We start from the raw sequence: 18265 nt of genomic DNA, 5'->3' as shown, positions 1-18265 counted from the left end.
TAGCTCAAAACTAAACCTTATGCTAATCACACAAATTCCCGAAAATACAATCAGGTGATCCATAAACAATCATTTTCAGGACTAGGGAAAGGCTGTTTAGATCCCACAACTCAGCAATCCTAAATCATTTTCAGAAAAGCAAACAGTTTATTGAACTATTTGTATAATCTGCTTCATGACCACCCCTGACAACTCAGTCAGGTTTCCCCCGCCCCGCTCAAATCTGGCAAGAAAATAATTCCCGAATTCGCTTCTTACAGCAACCTTAATATTTAACTCTCACCTCTTGTTTAAATCCTCACCATACTTGATACTGTACTGCATTATTGTAAAGTTTCTTTACACCTCTGAATTTAACAAAAGCATTTAAGTCTCCAACAATGCAACTAAAGGCTATTTAAACTCACAATAACAGTTCTAATCCTTTTCTTCTAAGCCTGGTCTACTCCCTCTTAAAAGGCATCGATCCTGTGAAGATTTTGCAGCTTTTCCAGAGCCTACTAACTTGAATGAAAATTACAACTTGTGTGGTGAGCCTCCACAGCAATTGATCCATCTATTTGACCTTTGGGCCATCCTAGTACCATCCTGTCCCATCCCATTACAAATGTATTCACCGGAGGGCTCCATAGCCAGTACTTGGGATTGGGGTCCTCAGCTGATTCTTCTCTCAAATTCCAGCTGACCAGGCTACTTACAACACGGTTACTATCTCCAACATGGAGGTCAGCTAAACTTACACAGACATAGGCTGGAATTTTCCAGCTCTGCCCACCAGCGGCATCTTCCAGTCCCACCGAAGTCAAAGAACAAAGAACAGCACAGCACAGGAAACAGGCCCTTCAGACCTACAAGCCAAATTTTATCACTCAGTGAGTGCCTTATTCAAGTCCTTCTTCTACCTATGACTTTTGTCTACATCTAGTGGACTCCACAATAAAGGGGTGCAAATTTAGGGAGTTATAATTGAGAGATTAAGGGAGATCCAATTTAGGGACAATTTATTGACACCAATCAGCCTAAAAGCACGTTTTTGGGGTGTGGGAGGAAACCGGAGCACCCGGAGAAAACCCACGCAAGCACGGGGAGAATGTGCAAACTCCCACAGACACCGACACAAGCCGGAGACCCGACCCGGGTCCCTGTGACTGCACAGCAAACAGTGATAGTCACTGAGCTGTTGTGTTGCCCGTCAATTGGTCCAGTGTAAGCGTACACTAACGACGTGAAGCACTAGGCAACTCTCGAAGCAACATCCAAGAGCAGCCCTCGCACGGCCCACTGTGTGTATGCCCCTTGTTGGTCAACAAGGCGGACCGAATTGCCTGTGGATGTAAAAAAAGATACATCAATAAACATACAAAAGTCCATTGACTTTTGGCAGGCTTGCTGCATTTTTGGGCCCCACTGCCAGAGCAGGACTGGAACATTCCAGCCACAAACACAGGCATAGGCCATTAGCCCCATCAAGGCTCCTTTGCTATTCCATTAGATCACAGCTGATCTGCACCTCAATTTCAACACTCATGGGCCCCCTTAAATTAAAAAAAATCTAATCTTCATTTGAAAGTTCCAACTACTCCAACAACCATTTAATTTCTAGTATCGTTTACATGAAGAGCATTGTCTGACTGCACTACTGGTGTGGCCTGGGCTGTACTTTCAAACATGCCCCCTTGCTCTCTAATCCCCGACCCCACCTTTGCCAGCAGACAAAATAGTTACTTTGCATTTATCCTATGAACACCTTTTAGCGTTTTAAACACCTCAATGTCCTGTCCTCAGGATACAAGCCAAGTTTGTACGATTTGTTCTCACTATTTAATCTCAGAGATCAAAGCTGGGTTATTTAGTTAGGTATTTACTGGAAAAGTAACAGTCCTTAGAAGTCCTTTCATTAAAATCTTAGCACTGTGACAAACGGGAGTAAAATTCCAACAAGACTTTAAAGGACGAGGGTGTTTTCCCTCCAAATGGTTTAATAGGCAAATACGTAGAAATTACAAAACAGAAATAGGCCATTTCTCTCAACTAGCCTCTGACAGTATTTACTCTCAAGAGTCACAGAATTGTTATGGCTCAGAGGAGGCCATTTAGCCCATTGTGTCTGCACCGGCTCCCCAAATGAGCACAACGATCACTTTTTCTGAAATGGCAACAGAACCAACAGGGACATGAGGGAAAAACTCACGAGGCCAGCACGGTGGCTAGCACTGCAGCCTCACAGCACCAGAAACCCGGATTCAATTCCGGTCTTGGGTGACTGCTACCTCATAGCGCCAGGGACCTGGGTTCAATTCTGGCCTTGGGCGACATCCAGCGTGGAGCTTGCACGTTTTCCCTGTGTCTGTGTGGGTTTCCTCCGACAGTCCAAAGGTGTGAAAGTTAGTGAATTTGCCATGCTAAATGGTTCATTAGTGCCCAAAGTCGTATAGATGGGGGCGGGGGTGTGTGTGTGTGTGTGGTGGTGGAGAGGAGAGAGAAGGGGAAGAGAGAGAGGGGGAGGGAGAGAGAGAGAGAGAGAGAGACAAGAATTTGCAGGTTAAATGGGGATAGGGATTTTATGGGGATAGGGCCTGGGTGGGATGCTTTGTCAGAGAGTTGGCGTAGACTTGATGGGCTGAATGGCCTCCTTCCACACTGCAGGGATTCTATGAATTCTATTTTATGAATGAAGAAAACCGTTTTAGACTGTATGTGTCACAGAGGGAGAGTCAATCATGCTTTTATTAACATCTGCATGCCGTGTTGTTCCAAACATGTTTCACGCTGGTGTGTTTTCCTGTGGGTGCCATGAATGTACGGACCCTCACCTGCATCCGATTAGCAATGTGCAAATGAGGTTCATGCCGTGGTGGGCATGATCCTGCGGTAAATTTACACTGGTGTAAAATTGATTTTTGAGCCTCTTGCTGATTCTCTCCCTCCCTTACCTGCCAGTGAACCCAGAGTAGAGCCATGGGAGAATTCCAGCCATGGAGTCTGATGCTGCATTCACACTTCCAGCAGCTGTGACAAGATAGTATTGGGAATGGAAGACATCACTTAAACAAAACGGATGATGCGGAAGGGAACTATTAAGAGGAGTAACTAGAAGCTTCACAAGTGAGGTGTGGGTTTTGAAATGAGAGAGGCGTAGTGGTTTAGGGAAGGACTTCCAGAGTATGAAGCCTGGAAAATATGTATTTGCTGAAGGAATAATGCCTCTTGAAGGAGGGAGAAATGAATGGAATCCAAATTGCCATCATTTCTGCCTGTAATGACAGCCTTTGTGATCTACAGTAATTAGAGTGCGTCATGTGGCAAGATGCAGCAAGTCAGCAAACTTCTTTGTCATACTGGACCAGCTTCAGGCATGATTCATGTATCCGGTGTTACCTGGTTTTTGCGTCAATCTAACTGCAAGATTAAGAAACAAATGCCCTTCCTACCGTATCATGTTGTAATATACAGGCTTCCTTTCTGGACTCAAGCTCTGCTGTTTCCTGAGCATCATTTAATTTTCCTCTGCTGTTTGAAACCCCTACCCCATTAGATTTGTTCAGTAAAATAGATCCATCTTTGCTCCATAGCTGGCTTGATTTGTACTTTGTTGCTGAACGCCTGCCCTGCAGCCGTCCTTGGCTCAAGTTCATGACAGTCCTATTTCCCCCCCCTACTCGACAGACAGCATCATCCATGATACATACCCATTCTAAAAGTTATAGAGATGGGGAATACATTTTTAGATCCACCTCTTTCAGGGGTACAGGCAAGGCAATCACTTAAAGTAGAAAATTAAAATAGAAAATTGATTTTGTTCAAAACCTCATTCTCACTGTAATCGAACTGGTCGACATTTTAACTGCTCACAGCACTCAGGTGGCAGAAGCAGGCAAGATTCCTCAAATTCCCTCTGCGTATTGCACCGTGCAACTCCTTTTTAAGTTGCATCTTAAAGGGAACCTTGGTGGTGCACCACCTTTATTTTGTCCCCTGCATTGTACATTCCAGATTGCTGCTTAGCTACTGCCCCTCCCACCACAACCTCTTGCAGTTTGGAGCAAGCATTAGAGATTTATTTAACGAGGTCCAGAACAGAGAATGTTTCCTCCAAGCCCCTAGTTCCACACTCCCCCCAAGAAAGCTGATTCATCCTCTTTCTTAATTTTAAACCCTTCTATGAGGAGGGGTGGGGCGGGGGGGGTAATCTCAGTTGTCCTTTTCTTTGATATTTGCAGTTTCTTACTTGGCAACGTCTTGCTGAACCTTTTATAATCCTGGCCTCCACGTACTTCTGCAAGTTGTGGCCCAAACTGCAAACGTCACTCCAGTGGTTAGTGTGTTTCAGTATTTAAGCCCCCATTGTATTTTAACTTTCCATTTAATACCTCTTGTTTTAAAAAAAACGTAATTCTGAGAGTTTTAAACACATTAGATCCTGCTTTTAGTATTTTGTAATCCCTCTGCTCTTCCACAGGATCCCATGATTGTCCCATTCAAATTATAATTAAATTCTTATTTATCATTATCCCAAAATTATTAATTTTCTTTTTTTCTTGCTGAGATGTGCTATCTTTTTAAATATTCTGCCTGATCACTGAACATCTCCTCATACTCCTTAAGGATAGGTCTATAATAACCCCTTTGTCACTTCAGGCAGTAAGCGATAGAAGTGATGGAGACAAACTGGAAGCAGGCCGAGCGACTCTTGAAATTTGTACGATATTCTGTGGTGAGTTAGATCGGCTCCTTGGCATCAATATAGACTACAGTGGCTTAAATGAACTACTTGTTCAAGGATGTTATTATGAAGATTGTTCTCTTGCACACAGGGCAGCAGCAGAGCTGAAACTAATCTTGCAGTAACTTCTACTAAATGCTTCAATATGCAACATATGATTTATAATATTTCTTTCAACTGTGGGTTTTCCGCATTTCCTTGCTGGGTTGTGTCCCTCTGGGTACAGCTAACTGGCTAACATCCCAGTCATTATACAAATGAGAGTTCATGAGGGTTTTACTTAATACCGCATTCGCTGAAAGGGTGGTGAATCTCTGGAATTCTCCGCCCGTTGAGGTGGTGGAGGCTGCCTCGCTAAATATTTTTAAGACGTGGGTTGATGGGTTTTTGATAAGCGAGGGGATTAAGGGTTATGGGGAGAGGGCGGGAATGTGGAACTGAGCCACGACAGATCAACCATGATCTTATTGAATGGCGGGGCAGGCTCGAAGGGCTAGATGGCCTACTCCTGCTCCTATTTCTTATGTTAATTAAGCAAGTACCAGAAAAGAAAAAAAGGAATGGCCACGAGGAAAGGGCTGCAGATTGAGACTAGCCCATTTGTTTTGGCAAAAAACTGGCATGGGCTGAATGGCCTCTTGCTGACCCATATCCCTTCATCCACCTATTCCAGTTAATCTTAGATATTCACAGTGACTGCCTCAATCACTTACCCTGAATTTCTTCACAACTCAAGTTTATCTTGTTCCATATCAATTTTACATTTAATTTCACCCATCATTCAAAACACATCAAACTGCTGGGAATAGTTAGCACTCTCTATCCTATCACAACTTAAAACATGTTCAGTATCTTGTCAGGTAATCTGCATTGTTCAAATAAAAGGAAGTGCTTTAGTTTAGGTTAATTATGTTAAAGTTCCCTTTTCTTTTTATACTCCTACCTGTTAGCCTTCTCCTTTTTAATATCTCCCTCCTTCAGGCGCTGTGTCCAATCGCTGGGAGCCTGGTAACCCTTTAGCCCCTCTGCCAACTGAACTAAAAATGAACCAGGGTCACCTGAGAGAAACAAAGACACAACATTCAGATACACTAAGTCAGATATCATAATATTTCAGAATATAGTAATGGGACTGGGTCGAGAGAGAAAGAGAGAGGGGAGAGAGAAAGAGAGCACATGTGCAAGAGGTCAGACTTAACACTTCCATGTGAAGTCTCAGAGATCAAAGTTCAGAGACTAGGCCATGACGTGCCAGGTTTATAGGGCTCAGTGTTACTGTGGGGAGCTAACACAGTTCCCAAACGGAGACGCTGACCACTTACCTTGCACAGCAAGTGCTGGCTTCCAGAACATGTCCGAGTTTTTCAGCAGCTGTGAATGATTACGGTTTACAGCAACTATCTGGCTCCGTTTGCTGAGAACACGTCCATAGGACAGGCGAAAATCACACACCGTACCTGTTGGCCAAAAAAAAAGACCATCAGGCTTGGGGGGGGGGGGGGGGGGGGGGGGCAGAGAAACAGCTGTGATCAACAACCCCACAGAGTAGGATAGGGCCACACAGAAGCTCAATTGACAACAGAGGTGACTAAGGGCAGAATTTTACTGCAGTTCCTCACTCTTCCTGACTGCGCATTTCATTAAATACAAACTACTCCACATTCAGTCTATCATAATGGCCAGGCAGAACATAAGTGTTGTCAAGCTCAGTGTTGCTGCCTGAGAATGATCCACAGCACACAGGAGAAATGCAACCCACTTATTTTTTTAAAAAAGTACAATTAGCACATGCTTGGTATTGCCTTTGCAGAATGCAACCTGTGCTAACGAACTCACTCTCTGATGTCTTCAAACAGAACAAGAGTGGATTAACTGAACATTTCAAATTCTGAGGTTGTTATAGCTCTTGGGGTGAAGGGGATGAAAGAATTTTGGGGGTGGAGAGGGGGGAAAAAGGAGATGGGATCAAGCTATTAGAATGATCAGCCATAATCGTAATGAATGGTGGAGCAGGCTCAAAAGGGCCGAATGGCCTAAGCCTGCTCCCATTTTCTACGTGGTGATTTAGACAACAGTTATTAAGGGATATGGAGTCAAGAAACGTAGATGGGGACGAGATACAAATCAGCCATGAGATAATGGAACGCTGAGACAAGCTCAGGGGGCTGAATAGCCAATAGCCTGCATTTTTTCCTCATGAAAAGGTTAGAGGGGAAAAAAAGACTTTATTTTGAATAACATCAAAGACTGAAACCAGTCCAATCCAAAGTTCATAATCATGTCCAGTGAATCTGCTCTATCAGCACTGGTACAATATGCTAGACAGCTACCATTCATATGGCACAGTCACATACAAAAGCAACAAGTTGGAGCATTTCAGAGATCTTGCCAACAAATGCCAGTGGGCATTGAAATGAGGAGAATGGCAGCACAGTCTATTTCCCAGCACTTAATGAGATGGCACATGTACACAGAATGGCTGCTGCCATTGCAATTAATTACTGCATTTCACGCTGAATTGAGAAATACGATGAAGCCCTCAACAAATGGAAGTCTTTTGATTCAGCTTTAAAAACACTGTGTGGGTACCTGAGACAATTCAGTTAAAGGCTTCCCATTTCTGTCTGATCAGGATCTCACTGACCTGCCAGTATCACCAGGTCGGCCTCTTTCAAAGCATCCCTCCGGTTCTGTCGGATGTGAATGGGACTGTCCCTTCCCAGCATTCCTCGAGCCATGCCTCCCAGGAAGCAAGGGATAGCCAGAGATTCCAGAGCTGCCCTAGATGGAAAATGTTTAGAATATCAGGTACATTACTGGGGCCAATTATCACCGCGGACCGTGAGTGGTGTTTTATCCAACTGCAGGATTGAACGGAATCAATGCAAAAGCTAAGATAGTGCTTTTTCCTCTTTCCCATCCCGACTTTGGTAAGTGTTCTAAAATTGGTTTGCTGTAGAAATGGAAACACTACCCAATCACATGACTGTATGTCTGCATGGTGATCTGTAAACATGCTGTGGAGATGCCGGTGTTGGACTAAGGTAAACACAGTAAGAAGACTCACAACACCAGGTTAAAGTCCAACTAATTTATTTGATAGTAAACTCAAGCTTTTGGGGTTTGCCCCTTCGTCAGGTGAATGGAGAGTTCTGGCCTCAGACAGAGCATATAACAGCACACACAGTTTACAGACTACTGATTAGAATGCGAGTCTTTACAACTAACCTGCTATTCAAGTCTTAAAGATGCCGACAACGTGAGTGGAAAGAGCATTAGGCATAGGTTAAAGAGATGTGTATTGTCTCCAGACAGTACAGTAAGTGAGGTTTTGCAAATCCAAGCAAGTCATGGGGGTTACAGATAGTGCGACATGAACCCAAGATCCTGGTTGAGGCCATCCTCGTGTGTGGAACTTGGCTATCGGTCTCTGCTCAGCGACTCTGCGCTGTCGTGTGTTATGAAGGCCACCTTGAAGAACGCTTACCCGAAGGTCAGAGACTGATAGCCAAGTTCTGCACACGTGAGGACAGTCTCAACCAGGATCTTGGGTTCATGTCACACTATCTGTAACCCCCATGACTTGCTTGGATTTGCAAAACCTCACTTACCGTACTGTCTGGAGACAATACACATCTCTTTAACCTATGCCTAATGCTCTTTCCACTCACGTTGTCGGCATCTTTAAGACTTGAATAGCAGGTTAGTTGTAAAGACTCGCATTCTAATCAGTAATCTGTAAACTGTCTGTGCTGTTATACGCTCTGTCTGAGGCCAAAACTCTCCAGTCACCTGATGAAGGGGCAAACTCTGAAAGCTTGTGAATTTAGCATCAAATAAATTGTTTGGACTTTAACCTGGTTTTGAGAGACTTCTTACTGTGATCTGTAAAGTCAGTGCTTAAAGCGCCGTAGATTGGGCCAAACTGGAGCAGTTGTGTGTTAGAGATTTACGCTTTTAGGATGCAGATTAAAAATGTTCCTAAACTAATTTCACACAGGACTGGTGAGGCACACACCCAACCTTGTGTAAATGAAGTCTGTGCAATGCTCAGTTTGCCATCACTCATGCTTCTTTAATCATTACATACCTACTCTTTTAAATTTCCCTAATCTAACACACTTCACTATCCCCACTAAAACCTTTTAACCATTTTTCAAGCCTCCCCTTCGCCACAATTACTGTGACAATAGGGGGAGACAGTAGCTTGGTGCTAACATTGCTGAATAAGTAATTCAGAGGTCCAGGCTAGTGTTCTCAGGACATTGATTCAAATCTCAGCATGGCAACTGGTGGAGTTTAAATTCGATAAATAAATCTGGAACATGAAGCCAGCTTCAGTGTTGGTGACTATGACAATTATCATTGACTGTCGTAAAAAAACTTCCATTTAACAGATATCCTTTAGGGAAGGCAATCTGTCGTCCTGACCTGTTCTGGCCTACATGCAACTCCAGACACACAGCAACGTGGCTGGCTCCTAAGTACCCTCTGAAATGACCTAGAAAACCGCTCAATTCAAGAATAATTAGGGATAGGGAGCAAATGCTGCCGTTGCCATGAAAGAAAACATTTTTAAAAGGATTAACTGGCTTCCAAGCCACCTTTCCTGTAGAGATACCTTTCTTTCCACAAGGAATGTCATCTCTTAAAATGCAAATTCTGACTTTTATGACCAATAGAAAGAGACTTCCAGGCATATTCGACCCCAGATCTCAAAAAATTAAAGCAGTACTCTCATGCCACATACCCACTCAATCCTCAGAGGAACATCCCATACCTGCACAACAGCAAAACTTGGCCGCAACTTAAAATACTGCTCTCACCAAGGTCGCACGCACTTAAGGTTTCAAACTGAGTCACAAGTTTTGATAAAGCAAGGGTAGAGAGTTAGACCTGCCCATGGACATCAGTGACTTACCGGACACTGTCCACAGGTGTAGGTGGGAGTGTTGCTTGGCTGCCCAGGAGGATGACTGGTTTTTTAGCCCTGCTCACCATCTCCACACAGCACTGCACCTAAAGCAACAAGAATTAAATCTTCAGAAATCGTTCCAGAAACATTGCACACAAAATACTAATTTTGTGATACTAAATGGGAAGTGCATGCTTGATGCCAAATCAGTTAATGCACTAAGTAGCTGAGTTAGAAAGAGATGCAAAAATTAGTTCACGGCCGTACTAAGTTAGTTGATCTCCATAATAGTGCTCATAAGATTGCTTCAATTAGTCTCAGCACCTTTCAGCTGTGGGAGGACAGGGAAAAACGACCCTGTTCTTAGTCATTATTCAGTAAGCACTACTGAGCCTACAGGCGTTGGGTATGGGCACCAGTGGGCCCCATACCCAACAGGGTACGAGGTTTTCCATTGTCGAATAACCCCGCACGAAGTTAATGGTTAAACATGAGTGGCTTGGCAGCTGTGGAACACAAAAATCGGATAGGTTGAATGGTAGGGGTTGGTTGGGGGCGGGGGTGGGGGGGGGGGTGGTTTGGAAGGAGGACTGGATAACACTTGGGAATGAAAATACTTTTCCTTCACATTTAGGGCCCACACTTAACCCACAAAAGACAAAGGGGTAAAGGTCCTTCTGTCTGATAAATCCAAAGGTCACAATGAGATGAACTTGAAGGCAGGGGTAATTTGGTTTCTAAGATAAAGGCAAAATACTGTGGATGCTGGAATCTGAAACAAAAACAGAAAAATGCTGGAAAATGTTAGCAGGTCTGACAGCATCTGGAGAGAGAATAGAGCCAACGTTCCAAATCTAGATGGCCCTTCATCAGAGCAGGATCAGCTGGACTTGAAACGTTGGCTCTATTCTCTCTCCATAGATGCTGTCAGACCTGCTGACATTTTCCAGCATTTTTCTGTTTTAATTTTGCTTCTGTTGGCCAACAGACAACTAATGAACAAATACTAGCTGATGATTCATGTCTCTGAGTGAGATTAAGAAAGGAGTTATTGTGTGTAAAGGGAAGTGCTGCAAACAAGGGGTGAAGCCATGCACTATGCACACTGAACGTTTGAGGTTAATAATGAACACTAAACGTGGAATGCATTCATTCATCAACACTGTCATCTCTTACTCTGTGAACAATCAGCTCACTTTTAAGAGATTTAAAAAGCCACATGGTTAATCTCAAATTACACTGATCTCGATCAAAGATGCTGCTGCCCATGACGCTATGCAAATGCTAATCTTCACTTGGGAGGATTAACTCGTCTCAGGATTATACCTCATCGGCTGCGGCCATGGGAAGATCCACTGGCAAAGGTGAGATGTCCCTTTTGTCCCAGGCTCCAGCAAACAGGTTATTTAGATGATTATGAAGATACCTGAGAAGTGAAGGGGAGATAAGTGATTGCAAGCTGTTGCAAAGCTTGTCCACAACTTACACAACCCCCTCACCAAAGTCCAAACTTCAAGTGAAACAAGTTCAGATTTAACCCCTTTGATACTGCATGAGAAAAGGGTGCTGATTAGTTAGCCAGTTGAGTCCAATTGGTTGAAGATTTGCCACAGAGAATGCACCAGGGAACTATTTGCACCTTTTTTTGAATTCAAAAAGAGACCTGTCTGGACACGTTCCTTTTGCCTGCAGATGACAGTCCCCAAGTAATAATGGCAATGCCATGACCAGAGCTGACTTGCCTACCAATCAGCACTCACAGGATTAACTGTTGCTGTCTTTGAAATTTATCATTCTTGCATCTATCCTGATGAGTACGAGACAAAAAGCTTCAACAGTATGTCTCTTTATTTCAGCACTATCAAACAACTATCCATTGAAGATTTTAAATTTTAAATTTAAATGGCTGCCTGACTGGCGTAGGGGCTATTCTTGGCCTCAGCATTCCCACCTCAGTATAGGAAAGGGAAATCGAAAAACAACTAGCATTCCAGTTTCCAATCCCTAGCCAGCTTACCTCTGCTGGAAACTGTGGACGCTGAGTGAAGATAGGTTCAAGCTCTGCTGTGATGCTTCCACAGTTGAACTGCCCATTCACACTCACTTTCTAGGCTCACAATGGAATAATGGCCACGTGTGTGAGGTGCTGAAAGGTGCCCATGGAACTGTCCTGCAGCACAAGTCACCATATTAGGGAGAGAAAAAGGGAAAGCAATACTGTGGCCACATTTGGTCACTGCCAGTGGAGGTGATGGCCAAGTTTAGCAGGAAACTGGGGGAGAAGCGATAGCAGTTTCAGCAGGACAGTAGATCCATTAAAACCCCGCCTTCCTCTCCAAAAAAAAACCACATTAATTTGCATGAAAGGCTAACAAACAGTGTTGTGGCAACTATTCCCTACTTGGTATCTGAAATATGATTTCATAAAGCTTAACTGAAAAAACTAATTGTATGTAACAATCCACAAATTGTTGCTGTAAAACATGGAATTAAAAAAAAGTAACATAGCAGTTTTCTTCTTAAAGACTGCCATTTTAGTGAACTCACCAATTTATGGCTTTTCCCACAACTCCTTTAGGTGGATTTTTCGGTATAACTTCTTTCTGAACTACATGATATGGGTAGAGGACATCAATTGGAAACTCAACAAACACAGGTCCTAAACGTACAAGAAACAAAAAACTAAAATTAAAATAGACATTACTAAATGCAAACAAACTGACTTTGAATTGGCAGAGACAAGTGAAAAGACTAAGGCTGGAAAAGTGAAGTCCATTCACTTCAGCAGGACTGGAAAATCCGACTGGCCGGAGGAGCTGGAAAATTCCAACCAAAGCCATAATTGGTCAAATAGGAAAGTAGGACTTCCTTTTTCATTCGTTACAGGAGGTGGATGTCATTGGCAGGACCAGAATTAATTGTTCGTGTCTAATTGCCCTCAATGTTTTCAGAAATTCATTCATGGGATGTGGGCTTTGCTCGCTGGGCGAGCATTTATTACCCATGAGGTGGTGATGGCATGCTGTCTTCTTGAATTACTGTAATGCGTGGATGTAGGTACACCCACAGTGCTGTCAGGGAGGGAGCTGCAGGATTTTGACCCCAACAATAGTGAAGGAACAGCGCTATCTTTCCAAACCAGGATCACGTGGCTTGGAGGGAACTTGCAGATGGTGGTGTTCTCGTGTACCTGCTGTCCTTGTAGATGATTAAGGTTTGCGTTTGGAAGATGTTGCCCAAGGCTTTCTAGACAATTTTTGGTCAACAGTCAAATCTTGTCCAGATCAATTAAGGATGGTGGACTTCTTCCCTTACTGGACATTAGTAAACTGAGTTTTCACAATGTTTAATGGAAGTCTGGTTACCATTACTGATACTAGATTTATTAGATTTTTCTTCATTAATTGAATTTAGATTCCCTAATTGCTGAGATGGGGTTTGAACTTTTGCTTCCATGTCTCTTGCTACAGATGCTACAGTTCCCTGTTTGGGAGGCTAAACAGTAAGCAGTCTGTGTCACACTAGTTAGAAGCTGCCTGAAGCTTCTCTTGTTCTGCGCAAGCAACATGCCTTAACCCCAGCTCAGCACAAAAGCCTCTGATATGTATGTAATATTCCCACTCCAGAAATCAGTGACCCTCTTAGCAAAAGCACTAATTGGTGCATGAGAACAGAGATGCAAACTAGCACGCAAGGGAAGGCAGTGACTCGATTCGTTTTCCATTCCAATATCTGTAACTCACAAACAAGCTACACAGGACAGCTGTCTGCTGTTGTGAACCAGTTTTGTTTCACAGATTCAGCCTCAGCCCATTACAAACTTATCCATGTAGCGTGGCTCAGAGTGCGCCAGAGTATCATTTATAATCTTTTCCACATTGTGATGAACCCAGTGTGACTTATTCAGAAAACAGATTTTTCTCTGCCATTTACAATGACTTTCCATGCGCAACTGCTCATTTATTTCCCTATTCGTCCCTTTCCAAAACCATCTTTTTACCCTTCAGTTATTTATTTTTATTCCCCTTCTGTGGATGTGTAGGCTGTGTTTAAGTTGTGATTGCTTCAGTCCTGTCAATGATGTTGTTCCTTACTCTTCACCACGCTTAACTTTGCTTAAACGTCAAGTGGGAAGACAGGTAAACCAATCCCAGCTTCCTCCCTCAAGCATCACACCACACAAAATCAGCTCACTACACCCACATATCAGGCAATTGTCTTCCAAAGCAGATCCATTTTCCTCAACTTAAGGATGGCGCCTGAGCGTAAGGAAAACACGGCAAACATTTCAAGATCACCCTGGAAGTCTCATTGTGCTCGTAGACACATACTGGCTCTTATTCCAAGAGTGGTGTGATTTTAAAATTCTCAGTGCTCAAATCCCTCTTTTGCTTTGCCCCTCTGTACCTCTGCAACGTTCTCCAACTCTCTGAGAATCATAAAAGTGCTCCTCCAATGTGCCTCCTGCATATCCCAGATTTCGCTCCACTATTAGGAGCCATGCCTTCAACAGCCTAAGCTCCAAACTCTGAAATCTTCTCCCGAATCCTCCCTACTATTTTTTAAGATGCTTCTTAAAACCTATTTCTTTGACCCAGCTTTTGGCCACTCTCCTAATATCTCATGCAGCTCACTGTCAAATTTTGTTGGACAGCATTCTTGTCAAGTGCCAGAGTCCTGCTACATTGAACTCAAATTGTTATTGTTGGAAGGCTTCACATTGATGGATTCTTGTTTCGAGCAAGACTTTCCATTACATCAATAAATAGCATATTGCAACATTCATCATTCTCTTCATGACAAGTATATGAAAATTATAATGTTCTTGCCTTGAATATATCTACTCAATCTCCTCTCCCCTTTTTAATCGATCAAAGTTTATTTATTAGTCACAAGTAAGGCTTACATTAACACTGCAACAAGGTTACTGTGAAATTCCCCTAATTGCCACAGTCCGGCACCTGTTCGGGTCAATGCACCTAACCAGCACGTCTTTTGGACTATGGGAGGGAAACCGGAGCACCCGGAGGACACCCAAGCAGACACGGGAAGGAAGTGCAGACTCCACACAGACAGCGACCCAAGCCGGGGATTGAACCCTGGTCCCGGCACTGTGAGCCATCAGTGCTAACCACTGCGCTACCGTGCACCCATACAGCTCTCCAAATCAACCAAGATTAAATCAGGACTCAAATCATTTGGTATTTCATTTTGAGTTGGAACCAGTTTCATATCACATGTTGACAATATTGATGTGAATACTGTCTTGGAAAAATAACAAACCAGATTATGTAAAGGAGCTCCAGTAACCCTTAGAACATAGAACATAGAACATAGAACATTACAGCGCAGAACAGGCCCTTCGGCCCACGATGTTGCGCCGACCAGTTACAAAAACAATGACCCACTAGCCTATACCAATCCCTTTTCATCCATAAACCTATCCAGAGATCTCTTAAACGCCCTTATACCTGGGTGAGGGATTAATCTCAGGTTTGTGACTGTATTTTTACTGATGACAATTCAGCTTTCAAACACTAGCCAGTTTTAGAAAACTGTCTAAAATGTTCATCGGCTAGAAGCTGTCAGAGCTGTGAAACAAATCGTTCTTTTGCTTTCAGCACTTAATGTTAGCACTAAGTACTCACACAGCTCAGGTATGCTGTATCTGTCCTGCACTTTATAGCTCCCTCTTCACTGCCCCTTAGCGCCAATTCACCCTTGATGAGTTCACTGTCTACTGTTAATTTATAAAGTGACCAAAGCACACAAAAAGGTCAGAAATTTTGACAATGAGGCTTTCACTTTTGCAACTTTAAGGTCCTTCTTTCATTGATTTGCTAACTAAGGTTCCTACACATTAAAACATTACAAAGAGAAAACAATTAGTCAACACAGATTTTCTCTTGCATGAGCTGGCCTTTTTAATTACAATTTCAACCTCACCCCAGCAACAGTCAAAATTAATTAATAAATAAATCACTGACACTATTTTTGCCTCTCCCAATCCCTGGACAGAATAGCTCAGACAGTTCAGGCACCTGTAGTGCAAACTGTGCCTTCTGAAACTGAAAACTCTTCAACCAACGTTGTATCTTGATGGGGTAGTGTACAGAGAGCTTTACTCTGCAACTAACCCACATTTGTACCTGATGTAAATAAAAAAAGGTGTTTGAAAGTAGCATCATGCTCTATCCCTTTTCCCACAAGTGGCTGTGGTGGAAGAATCAAACCAGGCTATCTTTTAGGTTCAAGCCACTTTATTTAAGACACCTCCTCGATCTTACTAACCTACAAGAAGCTCTCTACCCAAAGTGTTCCAGCTGTCTCTGTACATAGGACAATCAATGTCACATGTTTAACTGGCAATTTCCTTAACAAGAACATACACTGATGCCCCTCTTTTTTAAATTAAAGCTTTGAAAGAAATTTTTAAAAATTAACATTCTTCTGAATCTCAGCAGAATTAAATTCTCCCTTGTTTCTACATCTATGAATTGCGTAATTCCTTTACCAAATGTACATAAGACATAATAAAACAGAAATTAGTTTTTCATTCCATCACTGTAAACTAAGATACCCCTCTTCTAATGTTTTATAATTTCTTAGAGCAGGCAATTCTTGTAAAACAGCCCAATAGGTGGTGACTTGTATTTTAAAGGTTTCCCTTCTCTCTAACATTTCATAACATGCCAGCTCAGTCTGTTCTTAGCCTTTTCTCAGTCACATTCTTTGTTGAATGAACATGGTTCTAAAGAGATCGGTTGTCAACATAACATTCTATAGGTAAACTTTTCTCACATGGGTCCTTATAAAATTTCTGATAATATATTGGACAAGTAAACCCCCACATGTAGTGCTTCTACCAATGCCAGTGTTTTAGCAGCTAATGTGCTTTTTACAAATCTTTTTTAGACATGTGGGACATGGGCATCATTGGCTGGCCAGCATTTATTGCCCATCCCTAGCTGCCCAAGGCAGTTCAGAGTCAACCACATTGCTGTGGCTCTGGAGTCACATGAAGACCAGACCAGATAAGGACAGCGGATTTCCTTCCATAAACGGGCATTATTGAACCAGATAGGTTTTTACAACAATCGAGGATGGTTTCATGGTTATCACTGGATTCTTAATCCCAGATTTTTTTTTATTGAATTCAAATTCCACCAACTGCCGTGGCAGGACTCGAAACCAGGTCCCCAGAACATTAGCTGATCTTCTGGATTAACAGTTGAGTGATAATACCACAAGGCCATCGCCTCCTCCCTTTTCTTGGCCTCCCAAGCCAACCTGGAATATGATAAACTCTGCTGGGAGATTGGCATGTGAAGCATCACCAAAAACAACCAACCTCATATCTTCTCGCTTACCCAAGGCTGGGAACATGAGCACACATCTTTCCAAATATCACTTTAATCTTTCATCTGCCTGCAGAATTTCCTTAACTGAAACATGTTTAATATGGTACTTAGTTAACATCAAATCTAGTCTGAGTGCACAATTAGATTAACTGCCCAAATTTCTCAGTTCTTCTGTTTCTTCCTTGGTGGCTACATCCTCTTTTTGTGAGAATCTAACCTGAGTTAAAGGGGTGTGACCTTTCTAGACAAGACTATTGATTCAGTGTCACTCTTATTATGCTGATCTCCCAGATAGCTTAATGTCTGAACCTATGTATTTATAGGACCCTAAAGCTGGACTTCCTACGTTGACTTCCTTCTTTATCTTCTGGATTACCTCCTGCTCAAATTCACAGAGCCTCCCCACTCAAAATCATCAATATGCATGATGAAAATTCCAGCTAGTTTCTCCTTATGGCGTCAGTGGAACACTGTGGAGTCTGCCTTTAACTGAGCACAGCCTGTTTTCAATAAAACAGATCTCAGACAAAAACACCATACTCTTGACATATCATCCCATCCGTAAACACACTTGTTCGATTTCCATTGCTTTCCTTCTACATCCCTAGTTTCTTTGGTTTAAAAAAAGTCTCTTTGAAACCTCTCCCCTCATAAAAAGACAGCATTTATGTTGACAGTTTTGCATTCCCAGGAATATGATGTACCTGACCTGGCTTGGGTCAGGGTCTATCTGCATGTTCTCCCCGTGTCTGCGTGGGTCTCCTCCAGGTACTTCTGTACACTCCAAATTCCTTCCAACTTTCTAACTATGTTTGGCTTCCTTAAATATCTTCAAAAAAGTCTTCAACCTTAACTTTCCCTACAGTAGGAGAGACCGCCCTGACATGCTGATCCCCTAATCGCCCTTCAAAGCCTCAGGCTATTAATCTCACTTTGGCCTTATACGTACCATCTGGAAGTACCTTTTTGTGTAGATGCACTGGTGTGATAAAGCTGGTGGGCAGCATGGTGGCACAATGGTTAGTACCTCTGCCTCTCAGTGCCAGAGACCCAGGTTCAAATCCTGGCTTGGGTCACAGTCTGCCCACATGTTCTCCCCGTGTCTGCGTGGGTCTCCTCCAGGTGCTTCAATTTTTTCCCGAAAGACATACATATTAGAGGCAGTGGCCGTGCTTAATTCTCCCTCAGTGTACAACCACCGAAGTGTTGCAATTAGGGGATTTTCAAAGTAACTTCATTGCAGTGTTAATGTAAGCCTACTTGTGA

At 42.9% G+C, this 18265-nt stretch overlaps 1 protein-coding gene across 1 annotated transcript in view; it reads right to left on the bottom strand.

Moving 5' to 3' along the window:
• The window catches only part of ilvbl (ilvB (bacterial acetolactate synthase)-like), a 46368-nt gene that overhangs the window by 17057 nt on the left and 11046 nt on the right, over positions 1–18265 (bottom strand). The window contains exons 5-10 of the mRNA XM_080182221.1: positions 12186–12297; positions 10965–11064; positions 9645–9742; positions 7368–7504; positions 6046–6180; positions 5667–5781 (exon numbers count right to left, since the gene is read on the bottom strand). Coding sequence (XP_080038347.1) covers positions 5667–5781; positions 6046–6180; positions 7368–7504; positions 9645–9742; positions 10965–11064; positions 12186–12297 — 697 coding nt within the window. The remainder of the gene's footprint in view (positions 1–5666; positions 5782–6045; positions 6181–7367; positions 7505–9644; positions 9743–10964; positions 11065–12185; positions 12298–18265) is intronic.

The sequence above is a fragment of the Carcharhinus amblyrhynchos genome, unplaced genomic scaffold (assembly GCF_965287045.1).
Source record: "Carcharhinus amblyrhynchos unplaced genomic scaffold, sCarAmb.v2.hapA scaffold_49, whole genome shotgun sequence".
In the NCBI taxonomy this organism is placed as follows: Eukaryota; Metazoa; Chordata; class Chondrichthyes; order Carcharhiniformes; family Carcharhinidae; genus Carcharhinus; species Carcharhinus amblyrhynchos.
This window is presented reverse-complemented; position numbering and strand designations above follow the sequence as displayed.